This window comes from Oryctolagus cuniculus, chromosome 12 (genome assembly GCF_964237555.1).
Source record: "Oryctolagus cuniculus chromosome 12, mOryCun1.1, whole genome shotgun sequence".
NCBI lineage: Eukaryota > Metazoa > Chordata > Mammalia > Lagomorpha > Leporidae > Oryctolagus > Oryctolagus cuniculus.
The window spans coordinates 105,135,057-105,156,349 of NC_091443.1; the positions used below are offsets into that span (position 1 = coordinate 105,135,057).

At 52.8% G+C, this 21,293-nt stretch overlaps 1 protein-coding gene across 7 annotated transcripts in view; it reads left to right on the top strand.

Moving 5' to 3' along the window:
- MTHFS (methenyltetrahydrofolate synthetase) overlaps positions 1-21,293 on the top strand; it is a 173,106-nt gene that overhangs the window by 37,523 nt on the left and 114,290 nt on the right. For 3 of the 7 annotated variants that reach the window (XM_002722962.5, XM_051834228.2, XM_070054602.1), the window contains exon 3: positions 17,380-18,041. The exons of the other annotated variants lie outside the window; for them this stretch is intronic. In XM_002722962.5, coding sequence (XP_002723008.2) covers positions 17,380-17,621 — 242 coding nt within the window. In that variant the 3' untranslated portion in view covers positions 17,622-18,041. Of the gene's footprint in view, positions 1-17,379; positions 18,042-21,293 lie in introns of those variants that run through there. 7 annotated transcript variants of the gene reach the window in all.

The following is a 21,293-nucleotide window of genomic DNA, read 5'->3' on the forward strand; positions in this document are numbered from 1 at the left end:
TACGATCTTTTCTAATAAACAGAAAACAGGAAAACATTTTTGTTTTACATTGTGACAAGTGGACAAATAAGGACAAAAAGTCAAGGGAATTTGAAGGGGAAGCTCTGAGTTTCACAAAGCAACCAAGTGTACAAAATGGCAATTTCAAAGACATGGCCTTTTTTTTTTTTTTTTTAAAGACTTACGCATTCATTTGAAAGAGTGACAGAGAGACAGGGAGAGAGAGAGGAAGAGAGGGAGGGAGGGAGGGAGAGAGAGAGAGTGAAATCGCTCATCTGCTGGGTCACTCCCCAGATGGTTTCAACAGCCTGGGCTGGTCAGACTGACTCCAGGTGCCCAGGACTCGGTCTGATTGTCCATGTGGCTGGCAGGGACCAGGTTCTTTGGCCACCATCCACTGTCCTCCGAGGCAGGATATCAGGGGGTTAAGCAGAAGGAGAGCAGCCAGCACTCCAACGTGAGATGCCAACATAGCAAGCAGTAGCTTAGCACGCTGCTCCAGGCGACCAGGACATAGCCTTCCTTAGATCAGCAGTCTGCATCCTACCAAAATCCGCTGGAGGAGAGGGGATGGCCTGGTGATGGCTGGGAGGAGGGACCTTTCAGAGGGCACGTACCACGTGATAAGCACGGACCACATCCCTGGACACCTGTGCTCACTGGGTTCTGGATTAACGAGAGCCAGGATGGACTTGTGTGGAGGTGAAGAAAGTCACAGAGCTGACCCTGAAGAAGCACAGGACTTACAGAGAGTGGACATGGTTCTTGTGCAGGATCTGAAAAGCACGCCTGTTGGGCCTTTGGTGAGTGGGCAGTGTGTATAGCATGAGGCCAGTTAAGCAGAGAGCATGGGTGTGTGTCTGCCGTGAGCTGAGTGAGCAGTGAGAAGGTAGTGTGTGGTGGGATGAGTCAGCAGGGAGAGGGTGCAGTGTGGAGTGTGAGAGTATAGTGTGTGTAGGTTGAGGTCAGTCTAAAGAAAGAGTAAGGCTAGATTTTGGCTGTGTTGTTTTAGACTTTGTGAGTTGGAGATTCTGATATGAGATGCTTTTCTACAGATATTTAAAGGACTTAACTTTGAAATAAGCTCCACGGTACTGCTTAGTGTACCTTCTACCCAGCTTCTTTCATAAGAAAAAGATGTATTTATTTGCAGTGCAGAGCAGGGGGCCAGGGAGAGAGAGATACATATATCTGCCACCCACTGGTTCATTTTTCAAATGGCTGCAACAGCCAGGGCTGGGCCAGGCCGAAGGCAGAGGCCTGGAGCTTCCTCTGGGTCTCCGCTGTGGGTGGCAGGGGCCCAAGGACTTGGGTCCTCCTACACTGCCTTCCCAGCTGAATTTGCAAGGAGCCAGACTGGATGCTGAGCAGCCAGCAGTCGAACCAGCACTGTGAGATGCAGGTGCCACAGGTGGTGACGCTGGCCCTACGGTGACATCTTCAAACATCTCAGATGACAGCAAAGCTGGGAGGTTGACCTCGGTGCCATCTCCAGCCTCACTCACATTCCACCAGGGTTTACACGTGGTCGTGCATGTGTGTGTCCGTGTGGGAGTGATTCTGTGCAGCTGTCTCACACATGCAGGGCTGTGTAACCAGCAGGGCGACTCCCGTTTCTACAGAGTTCTGTTGGGCGAGTGTGTACCTGCGGGTGACGTTGGGTGTCCAGGCTTGGTTTACAGCCCGAGACCTGGCCACTGAGGGCCCTCCTTACTTAGTGGTAGCCTGTGGGCTGCTGGGCCGTGTTGCACCACATTTCACAAGGACTGAAACTGTTTAATTAGGATAGTCTGCACGGAGTTGTAAAGATGGCAGGAAGTACCCAGTCCGTGTTTTTCCTGGAATCAGAGACACCATTCACTTGTTCTGTGACATCTCCACGTGCCAGCAGTTTCCTGGAGCCCCTGCTCGGCCCCTGGAGCCCTTGTCTGGCCTTTGGTTTCCTCCAAGACTGATCCAGGGAGCCGCCGGCTGCACGTGCGGAGTGAAGCGTGTGTCTCACTGCCCAGCGTGGCCTGCACGGGACCTTCCAGCCCTCCGTCTTCTTGCTGTCGTCGCATTCCAGTTGTTCCAGAGAGAAGCAGGCACTGGTGCTCCCACAGCATGCCTTGGCCGCTTCCGTTTTTGTGCCTGATGCCCTGGCCCCATCTTTGCTCGGCCCCTCAGGACCCCAGGCGTCTCTGCCCCTGTAGTAGACCGCCTGTGGGCAGGTTTCCCCGGGCCTGACCCCGCATCTCGGGCCGGACCTTCTTATCCCAGGACTCCCTCCTCTGTGAGTTACTTTACAGCTCTGTGAGGTGCACCTGTCGCTGACGCTGGGAGACAGCTCCAAGGGGGCGTGGGCAATTCTCTGCAGTTCTTTGCACAGGACCTGCCGTAGAGTGAGCTCTTAGTGTGGCTCCCTATTGATGTGACTCCACTGAATTCCAGTTAAGGTGCCAGTCTTCTGAAATATTTTTTTCCTGCTTCCTTTTTCCTGGTAAGCTACGCTGGCAGGTGTGAGGGAACACTAAAGGGTTTTTTTTTTTTTTTTGGACATGTAGAGTAATAGACAGTGAGAGAGAGAGAGACAGAGAGACAGGTCTTCCTTCCATTGGTTCACCCCCAAAATGGCCGCCATGGCCAGCGCTGTGCCGATCTGAAGCCAGGAGCCAGGTGCTTCTCCTGGTCTCCCATGCGGGTGCAGGGCCCAAGCACTTGGGCCATCCTCCACTGCACTCCCGGGCCACAGCAGAGAGCTGGCCTGGAAGAGGAATAACCGGGACTAGAACCCTGCACCCATATGGGATGCCAGCGCCGCAGGCAGAGAATTAGCCACTAGTGAGCCACGGTGCTGACCCCACTAAAGGGCTTTACGAGCATGTTTCTTTTCCTCACCAGATGAAGATTTATTGACACAGATAACAAGGCAGGCTGGAGTAAAGGGAAAAAAGCACCTGGAACTCATTGGAAAAAGACAGCCCATAAAACCCAGGTGCCGTTATTGTAGAGCAGCGCGTTACTTTCTCTTAGGCTTGCGGTAATAGGATTTGTTCTAGGTGGCACAAAGCTCCTATTAGCCGGGCTCTGAGTCCTCCTAGGCACAGAGATGAGAGCAAGCTGAAGAAATAAAATGTAGCGTGTAATTGCATTTTAGTTAATGCACTGAGCCAGAGAGGTGGCAGGACTTGCCAGTGCTCGGCGGACGTCTCGGTAAGACAAATGGCCGGGCCGGCAGGAAGCCTGCGTTTGCCTGAGAGGGCCTACGGCCTGGGAGCCACGCGTGCACAGCTGCACTGAGAACCGTGACGTGGACAGTTCCTCCTCCTGACAAGACCAAAAGCAGCCCCGTCACTACTGTTCTACTTCCTGTCTCTGAATTTGACTACATTAGAGAGTACAGATAATTAGAATCACACAGTGTCTGTCTTGACATAATTGGCTTAACTTATGAGCAGGAATTATCCTCAAAGTTCTTAGAACCACTAAGCTTGGATGCTAAAGAGATGTGAGAAATTGAAGACTTCCATCTACCCATTTTATAGATGAGGAGAACTGCCTAATGTCAGTAAAAAAAAAAAAAGAAATCATAGGAAGTTAATGTCTTCTAAGTTTTATTGTTCTGATTGTGGAAAACAGGGAAAGTACTCCAAACTCAGAACCAGAAGAAACGAAACAGCTAGGAAATGCACTTGGGTTAAGCCGCTGCCTCTGATCCTATTTTCTGCAAAGCCTTTTTGCAAATCTGCAGTAAAGGAAGTTTATTTTTTTCCAAAAAGATTTATTTTGGTCAATATCTGCTAAGATGGGATAAGCTGAAGTGTGGATTATTTTTTTAATCTCACAGCAGATGCTGCAAAGCAGGGGCTGGCGGACTGTGCCTGCTAAGGGCTGAGCCGTACACATTCGGGCTTTGTGATGGCTGAGCGCGGCTGTGCTCCTGTGTCTCTGGGTTGAGAGAGGCAGGCGGCCGGCCAGGTTTGTTCTGCAGTCTGCAGTGTGCCAACGCCTGAAGTCAAGTACTGGGGGCCCCTTCCTGCTTTTTCTGGTCCTGAGCACCGGGCCAGCTGCCTTTCACATGTGGTGTGGTGGTTGTCTTCCGTGACAGTGACTAAGAGAATGCTGTCAATCTTTTTTTTTTAATTTTTATTTATTTATTTATTTTTTTGACAGGCAGAGTGGACAGTGAGAGAGAGAGAGAGAGAGAGAGAGAGAGAGAAAGGTCTTCCTTTACCATTGGTTCACCCTCCAGTGGCCACTGCAGCCGGCGTACTGCGGCCGGCGCACCGCGCTGATCTGACAGCAGGAGCCAGGTGCTTCTCCTGGTCTCCCATGGGGTGCAGGGCCCAAGCACTTGGGCCATCCTCCACTGCACTCCTGGGCCATAGCAGAGAGCTGGCCTGGAAGAGGGGCAACCAGGACAGAATCCAGCGCCCCGACCGGGACTAGAACCCAGGGTGCCAGCGCCGCAGGCAGAGGATTAGCCTAGTCAGCCACGGTGCCGGCCAAGAATGCTGTCAATCTTATTACCTGTGCCCTTGCACTTTGGGACTCAGTTTGTAGACTATATGCTCACCTTAAGATTAATAATAATAATAATAATTTAATAAGGCATTGAAGAGAATGGGAGAGAGGGCCCCCAAACATGAAGTAACAATGATAAGGAGAGAGAAACATTCATTACCCTGATTTGCTTGGTAGACATTGGATACATTTTTTTGAAGATTTATTTATTTATTTGAAAGAGTTTGAAGGAGAGAGAGAAAGAGACAGAGAGGTGATATATATCTGTATCTATCTATCTAAGATAGATATTAAGAGATACAGATATCTTCTATCTGCTGGTTCACCCCCCAGATGGCTGGAATGGTTAGGGCTGTCCAGGCCCAGGCCCGGAGCCTGGAACTCTGTTATATCTCCTGCATGGGTGGCAGGGGTCCAGGTTCCTGGGCCAGTGTCCCACTGCTTTCCCAGGTGCGTTAGCAGGGACCTGGATCAGAAGTAGAGCATCTGGGACTGGAACTAGTGCTCAGATGGCATGCCACCCTGGCAGGCGACAGCTTACCCTGCTTCACCATGGCGCCGGCCCCAGTGTACCTTGTATCATTTGTTGAAATATCCCACTGTACCAGCAATTGTGTACAGCTGTTTCATATTCATCAAAATGCACAGATTTAAGGAGACGGAAATGCTGACTGCCCCTGCTTGATCATTACAAACCGGAGGCCTATATAGAAGTATCATCCTGTACCCCCAAACACGTACAACTAAAGTTAAAATAAGAGCGCTGAGTATTCACGGAAATACATCTTTTTCTAAAGGGAAGTAGCCTTGTTTGGGTGATAAAGATACACCACCAAGAAGAAATTAAAAGTAAGCTCACATTCCCCATAACCACTGATAACAGCCGTGTTTCAGTCTCTGCCCAGCCCCATTGGCCGACCTCCTCCGGGCTATGGTCTGTCTGCCACTCACTCAGTGCCAGGGACGGTCTCCTTTGTGGTGTCCACCAGGGTGAGGGCATGAGCTGGGGCACCCCACAAACCGCAGCTCTTCAGGTCCCGTAGCCCTGCTGTTGCCCCCACCCCCTGCACCTGCAGGCCTGGGTGGGTGAGGCTCCCGGGCAGTGATGGCCACAGGGGACTGCAGGGCCTCTGTGTCCTTCTGTGAGCCCTGCCTGCCCTTCCGTCATCCCCTCACTGGACCTCTCCCCTTCTGCTCTGCACCGTGGCCCTGACCTGCCTCCTGTGCATGTACCCGAGGCAGATACGGGGGGGGGGGCTGCCCTGCCCGCCTTAGCGCTGCCACTTTGCTGGAGCCACAGCCCCGGGCCGCACCCTCCACTCCTGCACGCACCAGTTCTGTGACGAGGGGCTGATCGCATCGGAGCCTCGGTTTTCCCACATGAAAGCGGGGGTGGGGGGGGCTCTGTCTTCTCATAGGACTGAGGGGAAGCGGAGGGAGGGGAGGCTGAGGGCTTAGCTGGTGCCTGGCGCTCAGCTGGAAGCACTGGAAAGGGACTCTGAAGGGGCAGCTCCAGTGTTCTCGGTGTGTAAACAGGTGCTCCTCAGAGGAGCGCTGGTGCAGGGAACAGTGTCTTTCTGTCCCAGCTGTTCCCAGGCCACAGGGCTCGGAGAGCGGTGGTGGCTCCCGCCCTGCCCACGGCTCCCTTGTGGATGACTCCCACCTGTGCATTTGCAGCCGACAGCAGGTGGCAGTAGAGAGCTAGACACCCCGCCTGGGGTGGTTTGGGCTGATAGGATATCCGCATTGCTGTGTTGGGGTGTTAGCGTGGAGATGCAGAAAGAGCTAACCTTCAGAGTCAACACAAAGAACATAGGCATGATTCATGTCCCTAGTGTGTCACAGGCACCAGAGTGTGTATGCCCCTGCTGTATTGAGTCATTCTATAAAGTGGATGAAATTGTTATTCCCGTCTGAAGAAGAGCTGAGATTTTTATTTATTTATTTATTTATTTTGACAGGCAGAGTGGACAGTGAGAGAGAGACAGAGAGAAAGGTCTTCCTTTTGCTGTTGGTTCACCCTCCAATGGCCGCCACGGCCGGCACGCTGCGGCCGGCGCACCACGCTGATCCGAAGGCAGGAGCCAGGTGCTTCTCCTGGTCTCCCATGGGGTGCAGGGCCCAAGCACTTGGGCCATCCTCCACTGCACTCCCTGGCCACAGCAGAGAGCTGGCCTGGAAGAGGGGCAACCGGGACAGAATCCGGTGCCCCGACCGGGACTAGAACCCGGTGTGCCGGCGCCGCAGGCGGAGGATTAGCCTAGTGAGCCGCGGCGCCGGCCTAAGAAAGGATATTTTTTAAAGTTTGGTTCTCTACACCTTGGTAAAAAAATTTAAGCCCTGTAGAAGACCATCGTGAACATGTACAGTGTCTCATGCAAGTCTCCTGACACACGCTGCGGGGTGTCCCTGTGCCATGGGAGGAAGGGTGACTGGCCTTTCCAGTCCACCCTTGTACCACTCTGTCCTGCTGCCCTTGGAGTGTTCCAGGCCCTGGCTTAGGTGGGGGTGGATGCTGTGGGCGGGCACCTCGTCAGCAGAGCCCCCAACTATGGTTCAAGTTTATTCTTTGCTTTCAGGGTAACCCACAAGAGTCTAATATTCCTGTCACCCTCATTAAAACATCATATACACTACAGTTTGGAGCAAACCACTAGTACCCATTCATAGAGTTAGCAAAGCTTTGAACTCATAATACAGTTAGGTTTTACATTTTTAAGACAATGTTTATTCATTTATTCTTATTTGAAAGGCAGAGAGACAGAGAGAGATCTCCCATCCACCGGTTCACTTCCTATATGCCCACAACACTCAGAGCTGGGCCACGCTGAAGCCAGGAACCCAGAACTCAACCCAGGTCTGCCACGTGGGTGGCAGGGACCCAAGTACTTGAGCCATTGCCTGCTGCCTCCCAGGGTGAGCAGTAGCAGGAAGCTTTAGGTTTTAAATATGAGGCACGCAGAGGTTGCCCTGTGCTCTAGAGAATACCCCACTAACTATCAGCAGAATGGCCTGTCAGGTCCTTTTTGTTGTAGTTGTCTTTTAAAGATTTATTTATTCAAAGGGTAGAGTTATAGAGAGAGAGGGAGAGGGAGAGAGAGAGAGATTGAGAGAGAATCTTCTCTCATTGATTTACTCCCCAAATGGCTGCAATGGCATGGACTGAGCCAGGCTGAGCCAGGAGCCTGGAACTCGGTCCAGGTCTCCCACATGGGTGGCCCGAGCCCAGGTACTTGGGCCATCTTCCACTGCTTTTCCCAGGCACGTTAGCAGGGAGCTGGATCAGAAGTGGGGCAGCCAGGACTTGAACCAGGGCTCCAGTGAGATGCTGTCATTGCAGGTGGCAGCTTGATGTCCTGTGCCACCACATCAGCCCCGAAGGCCGTTTTACATGGCGTTGGGTCCATGTCCCTTGTGTTCTTGGATGAATACAGTCCCAGTTCCCTGATGCAAACACTGGTGCCTGGGTTAAAAAGAAAGGATTTCATAATCACAGTGGAGAATTGGTCACATGATCATTGTGTCTTGGGTAGATGGTTCCCACCGCAGTGCTCTTGAGTCTACATGGAGATTCCCCAGTGGCTTAACTTTGTTGTGACAGCGGAAGGTGCATTTATGATGTAATTAAAAAAAATTTGCAGCCTATAGAAGGCGGCTGAGTTGACTGTTCCTTAAGTGCAGAACAGGTTCGCAAGAAATACATATTTTAGGAACCCGATTTTTCTATAGGATCAGGAGTGGAGCATATTTTATTACTGCAGTCACATCAGCGCTTTAGTTTATTACAGAGTGTGCCCTGTACTGTCTCGCTATGAAGAGTGATGCAAGGGGCTCATACTTCAATCTGTTCTTTTGAAGGCAACCAAAATGAGTTCAAAGCATATGTATTGATTTTTGAGCATTCTGCCACAAGAGTGAACATGAATTACAGGCTGTGAGTTTTATTTCAGGGATCCAGCCCGCTCGTGTCTTGGAAGCACATTGGATGGGATGCCTGCGTCTCCATCATCAGCTGCTAGACCTAAGGAGCAGGCAGGCGGCAGTTGAGAAAGCTGGCGTTTGGTCCATGGCTTAGAGACGCTTTACGTCACCGCAAGCTTGTCCACTGCAGACTTCAGGGGAAGGCATGCTGGGATTCTGACCCTGGCAGCCTGTCAAGGACCCTGTGCAGTTAAACCCTCGGAGGCCTTTATGTTTCCTTCTGAACCCCACTTGTATCTGGTGGCACAAGGGGCAGCCAGGAGTGTGGCCTCTCCTCCCGCTGAGAGAGCAAGCCCTGTTCTGTTAGGAGCTGAATGACCACAGGGAGTCGTCTGGCCTCTCTGGGTCCGTTTCTTCATCTGTGAAACGGGATCGTCATCCCCTCTCCTGCTTCACCAGGAAGGAGGTCCTGGGCGGCTGACTGTTCACCCTTTCTCTTCTAGAAGGTGGACTTTGTTAGAGGTAGGTGTCTCATGGTGTGGGCGGAGCAGGTGACAGCCAGGAAACTCAGATAAATACAGTCAGGGGCCACCCACAACCTTTACTCTTATTTTTTAAACATAAAAAGAGGGGCCGGTGCTGTGGCTCACTTGGTTAATCCTCCACCTGCAGCACTGGGATCCCCTATGGGCATCAGGTTCTAGTCCTGGTTGCTCCTCTTCCAGTCCAGCTCTCTGCTGTGGCCCGGAAAGGCAGTGGAGGATGGCCCAAGTGCTTGGGTCCTGCATCAGCATGGGAGACCAGGGAGAGGCACCTGGCTCCTGGCTTCGGATTGGCACAGTTCCAGCCATAGTAGCCATTTAGGGGGGTGAAAAAATGGAGGGAAGACCTTTCTCTCTGTCTTTGTCTCTCACTGTCTATAACTCTACCTGCCAAAAAAAAAAAAAAAAAAACCATAAAAAGAGATTTGATTTTTAAATTATTTTATTTTCATCTATTTTCGTCTATTTGAAAGATAGAGCAAGAGATAGTGAAAGAACAAGAGAGGGGCCAGCTCTGTGGTGCAGCGGCGCAGTGGGTTAATGCCCTGGCCTAAAGCGCTGGTATCGCATACGGGCGCTGGTTCAAGACCCAGCTGCTCCTCTTCCCATCCAGCTCTTTGTTATGGTCTGGGAAAGCAGTAGAAGATGGCCCAAGTCCTTGGGCCCCTGCACCCTCATGGGAGACCCAGAGGAAGCTCCTGTCTCCTGGCTTCAGATCGGCACAGCTCCAGCAGTTGCAGCCAATTGGGGAGTGAACCAGCAGATGGAAGACCTCTCTCTCTCTCTCTCATTCTCTCTCTCTCTCTCTCTCACACTCTCTCTCTGCCTCTCCTTCTCTCTGTGTAACTGACTTTCAAATAAATAAATAAATCTTAAAAAAAAAGCAAGGGAGAGATTTTCCTTAGTTTATTTCCCAAATACCTGCAACAGGGCTGGACCAGGCCAAAGCCAGGAGCCTAGAACTTGGTCTAAGTTTCCACTTGAGCCCCCATCCACTGCCTCCCAGGACTGCATTAGCAGGAAGCAGGATTGGGAGCTGAGTAAACAGGATTTGAACTGGCTCTGCAATGAGGGACGTGGTTGTCCTGAGCACAGCTTAACCCTGCTCTGATTCTTTGGTTCCTGGGAAAAGAGCCAAGCTCAGCATCTCTCTGTTCCCAGAAGGAGTCCCAACGATTCCGGGCGTCCTCATGGCGCAGGGTAGGAGCTGGTCACATGGCCTTGTGTGGGCAGGAAGGACTCGGAGGCTTAGCAGAGGTGTGTGATACTGTGTGATACTGTGACCGCTCTGATTACATGAGTTGATGAAAATGTGCAGGGCCTTGGCGAACAGCACAGCAGGAGCAGTGGTGCAGGGTGGGTAATCGCCAGGCTGGCTTGTGGGACAAGGAATGGATCCATTTCCCAGGATTGCCGCCACGTCATGGCAGGTGGCGTGGGGAGCCCACGGGGTCGGAGTGGAGTGGGCTCCGCATGCCGGGTGAGGGGAATTTACATGTTTTGAGAGGTCGTGATTGGCTGAAGCTCCTGAGCCAGGGGGCGGCAGCGTGAGGGCTGTACTTTTGGCCCTTTAGGGACCAGGAGCCCCGGGATGCGGGCTAAGCAGAGGGATGACATTCAGGACAGCGAGCAGAGAACGGTGGCCTGGCACAGAGGGGTGACAGGAGGAGGCGCCGGTCACGAAGCCCTGCAGGCAGTCTGTGGGAGACAGGGCCGTGAGCGCGGGTTCAGAAGGAGGGGAAGCAGAAGTGTCAGGATGGCCCTGCTGAAAGCAGAGCGGGTGGCCCTGCACGCGTCCTGGGCTCTGTGCCTGTCCTCTCAGCCCCCTCTTCAGGCTCAGGGCAGAGCCGGCTGCACTGACGACTCCTGGGGAGTCGGAGCTCAGGGCGTCCTAAGAGGCCAGTGGCCCAGCTGTAGCTCACCTGCCCGCATTAAAAAGGAGGTTTTGGGGGCCTAGCATTGTGGCGTAGTGGGCAAAGCTGCTGCCTGCGAGGCAGGCACCCCACATGTATGCTGGTTCCAGTCCCGGCTGCTCTACTTCTGATCCAGCCCTCTGCTAATGGCCTAGGAAAAGCAGCAGAGGATGGCACAAGTGTTTGGGCGCCTGTACCCACATAGGCAAAAGAAGTTCCCAGCTTCATCCTGGCCCAGCCCCGGCCATTGTGGCCATTTGGGGAGTGAGCCAGACAATGCAAGATCTCTCTGTAACTCTGGCTTTCAAATAAATAAATAAACCTTAGAGGAAAAAAAAAAAGGAAAGCAAAGTAAAGATTTTTATATAAAAAACATTAAAAAGGATGTTTTGGGAAGGCCACCTGAGTCTCAGAGCCTGGAATAAGTAAAGGCACTGTGGGAACCAGAGCGTCTCTCCTGGTTTTCTTCCAAGGCCTGTTTCCTGTTAGTTGTTTTTGCTCAGTGCCCGCCCAGCACTTGTGCGCCCCTCCCCACTGAGATCTTCCTGGCTGGGGGATTCCCGAGTCGCCAAGGCTAGTGCATGTTGTTATCTGTCCTTAACTCACTTGTCCATTCTGCCACGCTGGACACGCTTTCTCCTCTGTCCTTGGAACTCTTCCCTCCTACAAGGGGACTTCAGATAAGTTTGTGTTCAGTGGAATTAAAAGATTATAATTTTGGCCAGAAACATTTTGAAATCCATGCATGCAAGCATTCTTTATAAAATTCACAGAATTAGGGGAATTTGCACATTAGGGGAAAAAATGCATGGATTTCAGTTTTTTGCACTAGGGGACAGTTCATGAGAAAGAGCCTTCGGGTGAGGGGCGGCCTCGGGGGGTAGCACCCCCAGCCCAGGGTACACGTCTCATGTGGAAGCGGGTGAGCAGGGGGAGAGTAAGCCGACCACAGCCGAGGCTGAGAGCCTGGGAGACAGGCTGCTGTCCGCTGCGCACTGCGACCCCGCCGTGGGGAAGCCCGAGTGTCCCAGTCGGACTTGTGGGCGGTGTCTTTGGGATGGGCCCACTTTCCGTGCAAGCCCGCTCCTGCAGGGCGACAGGCACCAAATAAACGTAGCTTTCAATTCCACTTCCCACAAACCTCTCCACGTACCCTTGCATTCTGCGAACGAGGGCCTGCGGAGGCCCGACCCTCTCGCTGTTTTTCTCAGTTCCTGACTCGTTCATTTAGATGCCGCCTGCGGCTGCTTTCACACACAGCCCTTGGCAGGGTGAAGTTGTTCTAACAGATCTGTGGCTAGAAAGCCTCACTTACTTACCTGCTGGCCCTTTGTAGGTAGAACCTGCTGACTCCCACTCTGTAACTCACCCTGCTTTGGTTGTCTTGCTACTTTTTTTTTTTTTTGGCTGCAGTGTAGCCTCAGAAAGCATGGAACAGCCAGTTCTGAGATGAGATTATAAAGGCTGGCAGTAAAAACCCTTGGAAGGCAGGGGTGTTTGGGTTGAGATGCCTGTCAGTAACCGTGTCTGATGCTTGGCTCTGGCTCCCTCTCACCTTCCGGCTGGTGCACACCCCGGGAGGCAGAGGGGATGCCTTCAGTAGTGGGGTCCCTGTCCCCCACGAGGGACACCTGCACTGAGTTCCCAGTTCCTAGCTCCTGGCTTTGGCCAGCCCAGTCCTGGCAGAACCAGTGCACAGGAGTCCTTCCTCTCTCTTTCTGTTTCTCAAATGAAGAAAGCAATAAAAATAAATGAAAAAAATCATTGAAATACTAAAGAGACTCCACTTCTTGTTCAAGGAGTAGTGCCTGATATCTATTTTTTAAGAAAAGAAAAGCTATTATAATTATTATTATCATTCACAGGAACTTTGCTGAGGGGCTCGTATGTTTTATCTGATTTGCATGACTAGTTCCATTTTGCGGATGAGAAGACTGAAGCACAGGTTGGCTAGTGCTTGCCCTTGTCCGCACGGCTACGAGGCCTGGGGTTCAGACCCAGCTTAGGTACAGCAGATGAGATGATGCTCAGGACACCCACACCCAATACCGGACTTGCTGGTGCAGGTTCCTACTCTGCCTCTGAGCCAGCTTCCTGCTGATGTGTACCCTGGGAGGCCCCAGGGGAGGGCTGATGTGCTTGGCTCCCTCCCACCCACTCAGATTGAGTTCCAGGCTCCTGTCTTTAGCCTGGCTCAGCCCCAGCTGTTGCAGACATTTGGGGAAGTGAGCCAGTGGATGGGAGATTCTCCCTCTTTCTCTCACTCTGCCTTTCAAATAAGGTGAAAATAAATGAAAATTCAGGGGGAAAAACAAAAAAAGCCCCAGAGTCCTTGCCTCTAATTACCATACCAGACGGCCTCTAGAGGGCGCTGCTGTTCTGGAGCCAGCATCAGTGAAAAGACAAGGCGCAGGTGACCAGAGTGTATGCACTGAGTGAGTTTTCCAAAGAAAGGTCAGCCTTGCCACTTTGGGGTGTGAGATGGCGTGGGAAAGTAGCAGGGCCTGGAGAAAAACACTCGACAAACCATGGCCACAGAACAATCTTGGGACTTGCAGAGGACCCTCCCTGTACACCAGGTTGCGAACCCCGATGTAGCTGGCACTGTTGGATGCTGCAAAATCAGACTGGGTTGGACCTTTCTGTCCCTGTGCTGATGTCACTGTCCTCGGTTCATGAGGACAATTGGCGACTGGCAAGCAGAGCCATGCCAGGAGCATGACCAGGGTTCCTCTCCGATTGCCTCTGCCGAGCTTTGACCCCGTGATGTGTTTGGGTGAGACTAGGATTGATCTGGTTAGTGAGCAGGGCCCAGGGTGGGACCAGCACGTGCAACGGAAGCTAGGATTTCCAGGTCCCAAGGATTCTTCCCCTTTGGGGAGAGGGTGCATCCAGCATCGTGTCAGGAGGGTGTGCATGTGTGTGTGTGTTGGTGGGGGATGAGAGTGGCAAGGCACAGGATGGACTTCAAGGGTGACAACAGATGCCATAAAGTCAAGCAAGGAACATGTTATGTGTGTCAGCAAAACACGTGGCTCACGCAGTACTAGAAGCAGGAGGTGCCCAGGGCCATGTTGAAGGGCGCCGTGGTTGAAGTCCTGTCTGAACCCCCCCAGTAGAGTGCAGGGCTCCACTTATGAAAGGCCGTTCCCGAGCCTTCCAAAGGCCATTCTCTCCCTTCCTTAACAGCGTAGAGCAAGCAGTTTTCATTTTCTTGGCCATAATAAGTTTCCCAGCCCAGGTAAGTTTGATCCAAACGTACATGCCTGGGAGTTGTTAAAGCGGGGGACGTCACGCTAGGATTGATGCCCTCCGCAGGTGATGCACTTGCCGGGCGAGGCTCCTTTGGCCTAGGACTCTATTAAAACTCAAGCATGAAGGATGACTTGGAAGAAATTATGGTCCTCAAGAAAATGTGCCATCGGGCGGAGTAGACAGACTTATAGAACCAGCGTAGTGCAGGATGGACTTGAGCGAGTGCAGTGATCAAAGGACAGGAGTGAGAAGAACAGAGGGGGTGAGATTAATTCTCACTCAGGGACTTGAGGACGCTTTTTTTTTTTTTTTTAACCTTTCTGTGTTTCTTTCCTTGATCCTTGTCAAAGCGCCTGAAGGTGGACGAGCCAGAAGTCTGTCTGTTCTTTCTTGCATATTGGCCTTGGTGGAAATCCTGCCGGTCCTCCTGGCTTCTCCTTTTGGTCTCTTTGCCTATTTGTTTCAGTTTTCACTGCAGTAAATGGCACTCAGTATGAGATGCACCCTCCTAAGAGTTAGACATGTAGGGTGAAGTGTCGTCCAGTGTAGGTGTCGTGCGTGTCATACGCAGCGGTGTGTGGCGTCCTTCAGCAGCTCCCCTAAAATCATCCACGCCACGAGATGCAGGCGTCCGCGTCCGACGGCAGCTCGCCGCTCCCCGCTTCCTCCAGCCCCCAGCCCCCGTCGTCCTGCTTTCTGTTTCCGCAGGGCCTCCCACTCTGGGTACCTCACAGAACCGGAGCCACAGAGCGCTTGGGTTCTCAGGTCTGGTTTCTTTCACGTAGCATAACGTCCTCCAGGACCATTCGTATCATCACCTGTTGTGGAATTGGCTTCTTGTTTATGCCTGAATGACATTCCGTTGTGTGCGGGTCCCGCACTGTATCTGTTCATTGCGTGGTGGATGCTTAGACTGTTCCTACCTCTTGGTCCCCGTGAACTATGAACGCCGCACTGATCAGGAAGTGCAGACGTCTGTTGGAGACCCCGAGTCCCACGTGGGATTGCTGGATCCCACGGTGGTTCTGTCTTTAATTCTCCAAGGAACCAGCTTGGTGCCACACTTGGCAATGCCGCCAGTGGGGTACAAGGCAACCCCACATCTGCTACTTTCAGCCTGCGTCTTCTGCCCCAGCAAATAAATTGCTCCCTCTCCATCCTCTTCTCGTCACTCCTGCCACTTTCCTCTGTTTTCTGCGATGGGCTCAGATGCAGCTCGGACACAGCTGGAAGCTGCAGGCCGAGTCAGGGTTCCCCACGGGTCCTTCTCTGCCACCCAGCTGGAAATGCCCTTCTTCTGTGGAAGTCCCTGCCGCCTGTAGCCTCTGCATTGGCGAAGACGGCTGCCTTGCATCGGGAGTGGGCATCTTCGGTGAGCTGCAGGCCAGCTCCGGCAGGTTAGCACCTTACCACACTGTGGAGAGGCAGGGGCCCAGAGAAGGCGTGGGAGTGTCCTGGGGGAGGGAGGAGGCAGCACGGAGTTTCAAGGCTGAGGACATGCTGGCATCAGAAAGGAGCAAGTCCAAGTGCCCCGGCCGCTGTCCATCCACGAGGGGCAGATGAGCTGGACAGGGGCTGAGAGAGAAGGCCAAGGTCAGTGCCCGGCCCTTCTGCAAGCTGGGATTGGAATGGACGCACGGGTTTGCCTGGGAAGGTCGTGACTGTACTCTGAGCTTGCATCGCGCTGCTGGGTGTTGGCAGGCAGGGCTGACAGGTGTGTGCTGGGAGCTGAGTTCATCCCGCAGTGCCGCAGGTAGCCAGAGCAGCTGCTGACAGCAGGGGCCGGCCTCGCTGGCAGTCGGCACATCTCCGCTCCTGACACCCTGTTCCAGAGAGGCCTTGGCTTCCGACCGTGGAGGGATGTGCCAGCAGTGCTGCGGCTGGGGTTAGTCCGCGGCGGAGCTGTGGGTCACCCTGTGCACGTCCCTAGGACAGGCTGAGGAGGCCGCAGGGCAGACCACCTGGTTGGACCTGCTCCTTGCCCAGGCTGAGGACTTTGCCTGGGCCTCATGAGCCTCACGAGATCTGTGGGGGTCCCCGCACAGCCCCCACTGTGGCTGGGTCATGCAGACTGAGACCCTGCCCTCCACTTGAACTCCAGGAGTCTGTGTGTCCCGATGATACTCCAGCCAGGTCTGATCCTGCACTACCCACATGGGAGGTTCCAGCCAGAGATCCCAGCGTAGGATGCCAGCCATGTCTCTGGGCTGTCCCTGGGTAGGTCAGAGGCCGTGCTCGCGTGGGAGGACATGCAGAGGCAGCCCGCCCCCCCCCGACAGCTCTTCGTCTCCTGCTCGCGGACATGGAGGACAGCTCTGTCCTTTCTGGCTCCTTCTAGAATCTTCTCCTACTCCTCCTGCTGTCCTCACCCTGGGGCACTGGTTCCAAATCTGACAAGTGCACAGAGCTTGGAGAAAAGTGCTTAGATCCTGTCTGCGGGGTTTTTAACCAGGTGTGGCCAAGACATGGGAATGTGGCTTTTTGTACAGCCGGGAGGATGGGTGAAGGACTTACGGAGCTGTTGAGCTGTTTCCTTCTTGGTCCAGCTCTGTGCTCTGTGGATTTCCTACAGCGATCATACATGAGGGTACTTCACGGAGTTAAGGGGGGAGTTGGCAGGGAGGTTAAGGTGCCTCTCGGAATGCCTGCGTCCTGTGTCCGAGTGCCTGGGTTTGAGTGCCAGCACCACTTCTGATCCCAGCTTCCTGCTAATGTGCGCCCTGGGAGGCAGCAGATGACGGCTCACGTACCTGGGTCCCTGCCACCCATAGGAGACCTGGGTGGAGTTCCCTGCTGCTCCTGCCTTCAGCCTGGCCCAGACTTAACTGTTACAAGCATTTGGGTGAACCAGTAGATAGACGATAGCTCTCTCTGTCTCTCTGCTTTTCAAACAAACGACATAAATAAATGTTTAAAATGTCAAAGAATAAATTAGAAGGTAAATGTTTTGGTGCAAAAAATTTTTTGAAATCTCTGCATAGTTTTTTCATAATACCCATTTTCCATGAACTTTCCAAAGACTGCTCTGTGTGTGGATGTCAAAGTCTTTTGGCACCAAAATAAATAGATTTATTTATAGAAGTCACCTCTGAATTCCGCTTTTCCTTTGTGAACTTTTGGAAGTACCCTGGTGTTCCTTTGGCAATCAGAGAAAAGACTGGATGTCATCAGAAACAGAAGACCACCCCCTCCAGCCCCCCTCCAGAAACCGTGACCCCTCTGAAACGCCTTCCTCTTTCCCACAGGGGGCCTCGACCTCATCTTCATGCCGGGCCTCGGGTTCGACAGGAACGGCAACCGGCTGGGGAGGGGCAGGGGCTACTACGACACCTACCTGCAGCGCTGCCTGCAGCAGCAGGGGGCAAAGCCCTACACCATCGCCCTGGCCTTCAGAGAGCAGATCTGCCCCCAGGTGCCCGTGGACGACACAGACGTGAGCGTCGACGAGGTGCTGTACGTGGACGCGGCCGCTTCCCTCGCGCCCTGACGACCAAGCAGAATCACCCGTGCTTCGTACCAGAATCAAGCGAGTCCTTGCAGGAAGGAAGATACAGGTTGTGGCTTTTAATTAAGTCCCTGTCTTCAGAAATCCCCAGTGTGGGCAGACGTTTGGCCTCGTGGTTAAGGCGTGTGCCTCGCACTTCAGAGTGCCTGGGTTTGATACCCGTCCCTGGTTCCTGAATACTTCCCGCTGCTGCAGACCCTGGGATGCAGTGGGTGACGGCTCAAGGGCTTGGGTCCCTGCTACCCAAGTGGGAGACCTGGGTTGAGTTGTTGGCTCCTCACACTGGCTCTGCCCCAACCCTGGCTGTTGCAGGCGTGTGAGGAGTGAGAGAGCCCCCCAGCCCCCCTTTCTCTTTCCCTGTCTCTCTGCCTCATAAATAAATAAATAAATAAATAACAGAAAGTCTCATTCAGTTTTTTAAAAATACCACAAGTGTGGAATGTTCAGAATAGTGGAATATTGCCGGCATTGTGGTGTAGAGGTTAAGCTCTGCCTGCAGCTCTGGCATCCTGTATGGGTGCCGGTTTGAGTCCTGGCTGCTCCACTTCTGAACCAATTCCCTGCTAATGTGCCTGGGAGAGCAGAGGAAGGTGGCTCAAGTCTTTGGGCCCTTGTACCCACGTGGGAGGCCCGGAAGAAGTTCCTGGGCTTCAGATTGGCCCGGCTCCAGCCATGGCAGCCATTTGGGGAGTGAACCAGTGGTTGGAAGACCTCTCTCTGTGTCTCCCTCTCTCTGTGTCTCTGTAACTCTGCCTCTCAAATAAATAAATCTTTTAAAAAGAGTAGAGGAAAATTAGTTAACATGGAGGTTCTCACTGTATGATTTTCAGCTTACCATGTTGGTGTTACTGTGATGGGTTGATCTGTCTGCTTTGCAGTGTAAGTTAAGTGTTTAGAGGAACTGTGCCCCGACCCAGAGTGAGAGGGGGAGTGAGCTCCGAGGGGGTGTGCGCCCAGCCAGTCCCCTGCCCGTGTGTAGAGACAGGACTGTCTTCCTTCACTTGTTGCCGTTGGCTTTGAGTACAGAGTATTATTGCACTTCATCACGGCTTCAGCTGCTGGCCCTGAAGTTTATGTGCAACACTTTTTTTTTTTTTTTTGACAGGCAGAGTGGACAGTGAGAGAGAGAGAGACAGAGAGAAAGGTCTTCCTTTTTTCCATTGGTTCACCCTCCTATGGCTGCTGCGGCCGGTATGCTGTGGCTGGCGCACCGTGCTGATCCAAAGCCAGGAACCAGGTGCTTCTCCTGGTCTCCCATGGGGTGCAGGGCCCAAGCACTTGGGCCATCCTCCACTGCACTCCCGGGCCACAGCAGAGAGCTGGCCTGGAAGAGGGGCAACTGGGACAGAATCCAGCACCCCGACCGGGACTAGAACCCGGTGTGCTGGCGCTGCAGGCGGAGGATTAGGCTAGTGAGCCGCGGCGCCGGCCTATGTGCAACACTCTTGTAGCTTTTGGTGGAACCAGGAAGGCAGCCTTTTTTTGTTGTTGTTAGAAAACTTTTATTTAATAAATATAAATTTCCAAAGTACAACTTTTGGATTATAATGGTTTTTTGCCCCATAACCACCCTCCCACCCGCACACCATCCCATCTCCTACTCCCTCTCCCACCCCATTCTTCATCAAGATTCATTTTTAATTACCTTTATATACAATCAACTTAGTATATACTAAGTAAAGATTTCAACAGTTTGCACCCACACAGACACACAAAGTATAAAGTACTGTTTGAAGGCAAGTTTTACCGTTAATTCACATAGTACAACACATTAAGGACAGAACTCCTACATGGGGAGTAAGTGCACAGTGATTCTGGTTGTTGAATTAACAATTCACACTCTTATTTGTGACGTCAGTAATCACCCGAGGCTGTTGTCATGAGCTGCCAAGGCTACGGAAGCCTCTTGAGTTCCCAGACTCTGACATCATTTAGACAAGGCGATAATCAAAGTGGAAGTTCTCTCTTCCCTTCGGAGAAAGGTACCTCTTCTTTTGATGGCCCGTTCTTTCCACTGGGATCTCACTCACAGAGATCTTTCATTTAGGTCATTTTTTGCCACAGTGTCTTGGCTTTCCATACTCTCATGGGCTTTTTAGGTAGATCCGAATGGAAGACAGCCTTTTGTGGTTTAAATACTTCCATTCAATTGGTCCATTCCCATTGCTGCTGTTCCCTGTGCCAGCCCCTTTGGAATTTGAGATCTGATCTCTTCCAAGTTAGGACTGATTTCTGTTTCCTCGTGAGATCTGCTTTGGAAATATTTGCTGGGGACGGGGTGGGGTGGGGAGGACGTTGGCAGATGGCTCACAGCCAGGGAGCCAGGGAGCCAGGGAGTGGCCCTTTGGTCAGGGGAAGATGTGGTCATCAGCAAGCCAGGAGCCTTCCCCAGTGTGCCTCAGTCCTCACCTGGCGTCTGGCCCGTGGGCAGGTCCTGTTGATCTTGCCTCTGAGCTCCTCTCACATCCCTCCTACCCTTTCCCTCATCCTGCTACCCCTCTGGCCTGCCCCTCATCCTTGCCCAGCTGAGCCAGGCAAGAGTCCTTGGCTTCCTTGGCCTCTAACTTCCGTTCACACTGTAATCACAGTGTGAACTAGGCCGGCACCATGGCTCAGTAGGCTAATCCTCTGCCTGCGGCGCTGGCACACCGGGTTCTAGTCCCGGTTGGGGCGCTGGATTCTGTCCTGGTTGCCTCTCTTCCAGGCCAGCTCTCTGCTGTGGCCAGGGAGTGCAGTGGAGGATGGCCCAGGTCCTTGGGCCCTGCACCTGCATGGGAGACCAGGAGGAAGCACCTGGCTCCTGGCTTCGGATCGGCACAACGTGCCAGCCATAGCGGTCACTTGGAAGGTGAAACAATGGAAAAAGGAAGACCTTTATCTCTGTCTCTCTCTCTCTCTCACTGTCTAACTCTGCCTGTCAAAAAAATTAAAAAAAAAAAATATATATATATATATAAAGATGCAAGTCTGGGGGCTGGAACTGTGATGCAGCCGGTTAAGCCACTGCCTGCACCACCAGCCCTGGTTCGAGTCCCGGCTGCTCCACTTCCTATCCAGCTCCCAGCTGATGCACCTGGGAAAGCAGTGGAAGATGGCCCGAGTGCTTGGGCCCCTGCACCCATGTAGGATACCCGGAAGAAGCTCCTGGCTTTGGTCTGGCCCAGTTCTGGCTGTTGCGGCCATTTGGGGAGTGAGCCAGTGGATGATCTGTCTGTCTCTCCCTCTCTTTCTCTTTAACTCTGCCTTTCACATAAAAATAAATAAATCTTAAAAAAAAAGAAGAAAAGAAAGACACAATTCTGGCCATAGCATGCCCCTGATTGGAACCCTTTGGGGGCTGCCCCGAGCCCCTGGGGTAATGACCAGAGGTTGTGTTAGAAAGGAGTCTCCCACCGGCTTTTTCTAGCCCCTTCTCTTCCTGTTCTCGCCTGCTGCCCCTGCACTACTCGCTGGGCCCTGCACGCCTCTGCTGCCCTTGGCACTTGGCAGGCGGCCTCTGTTTGCTGGTCTGAGATGTCCTGTCTTCCTTGGTTCACTGGCAGAGCTCCCGTTTCTCCTGCTGCAAGTCTCAGCTCCCGCGTCCCCTGTTCTGTGAAGTTCTCCGTGCTCCAGGCCGGCGCGGTGACCCTCCTCCTGATGCTGCTGTCCTGCGTA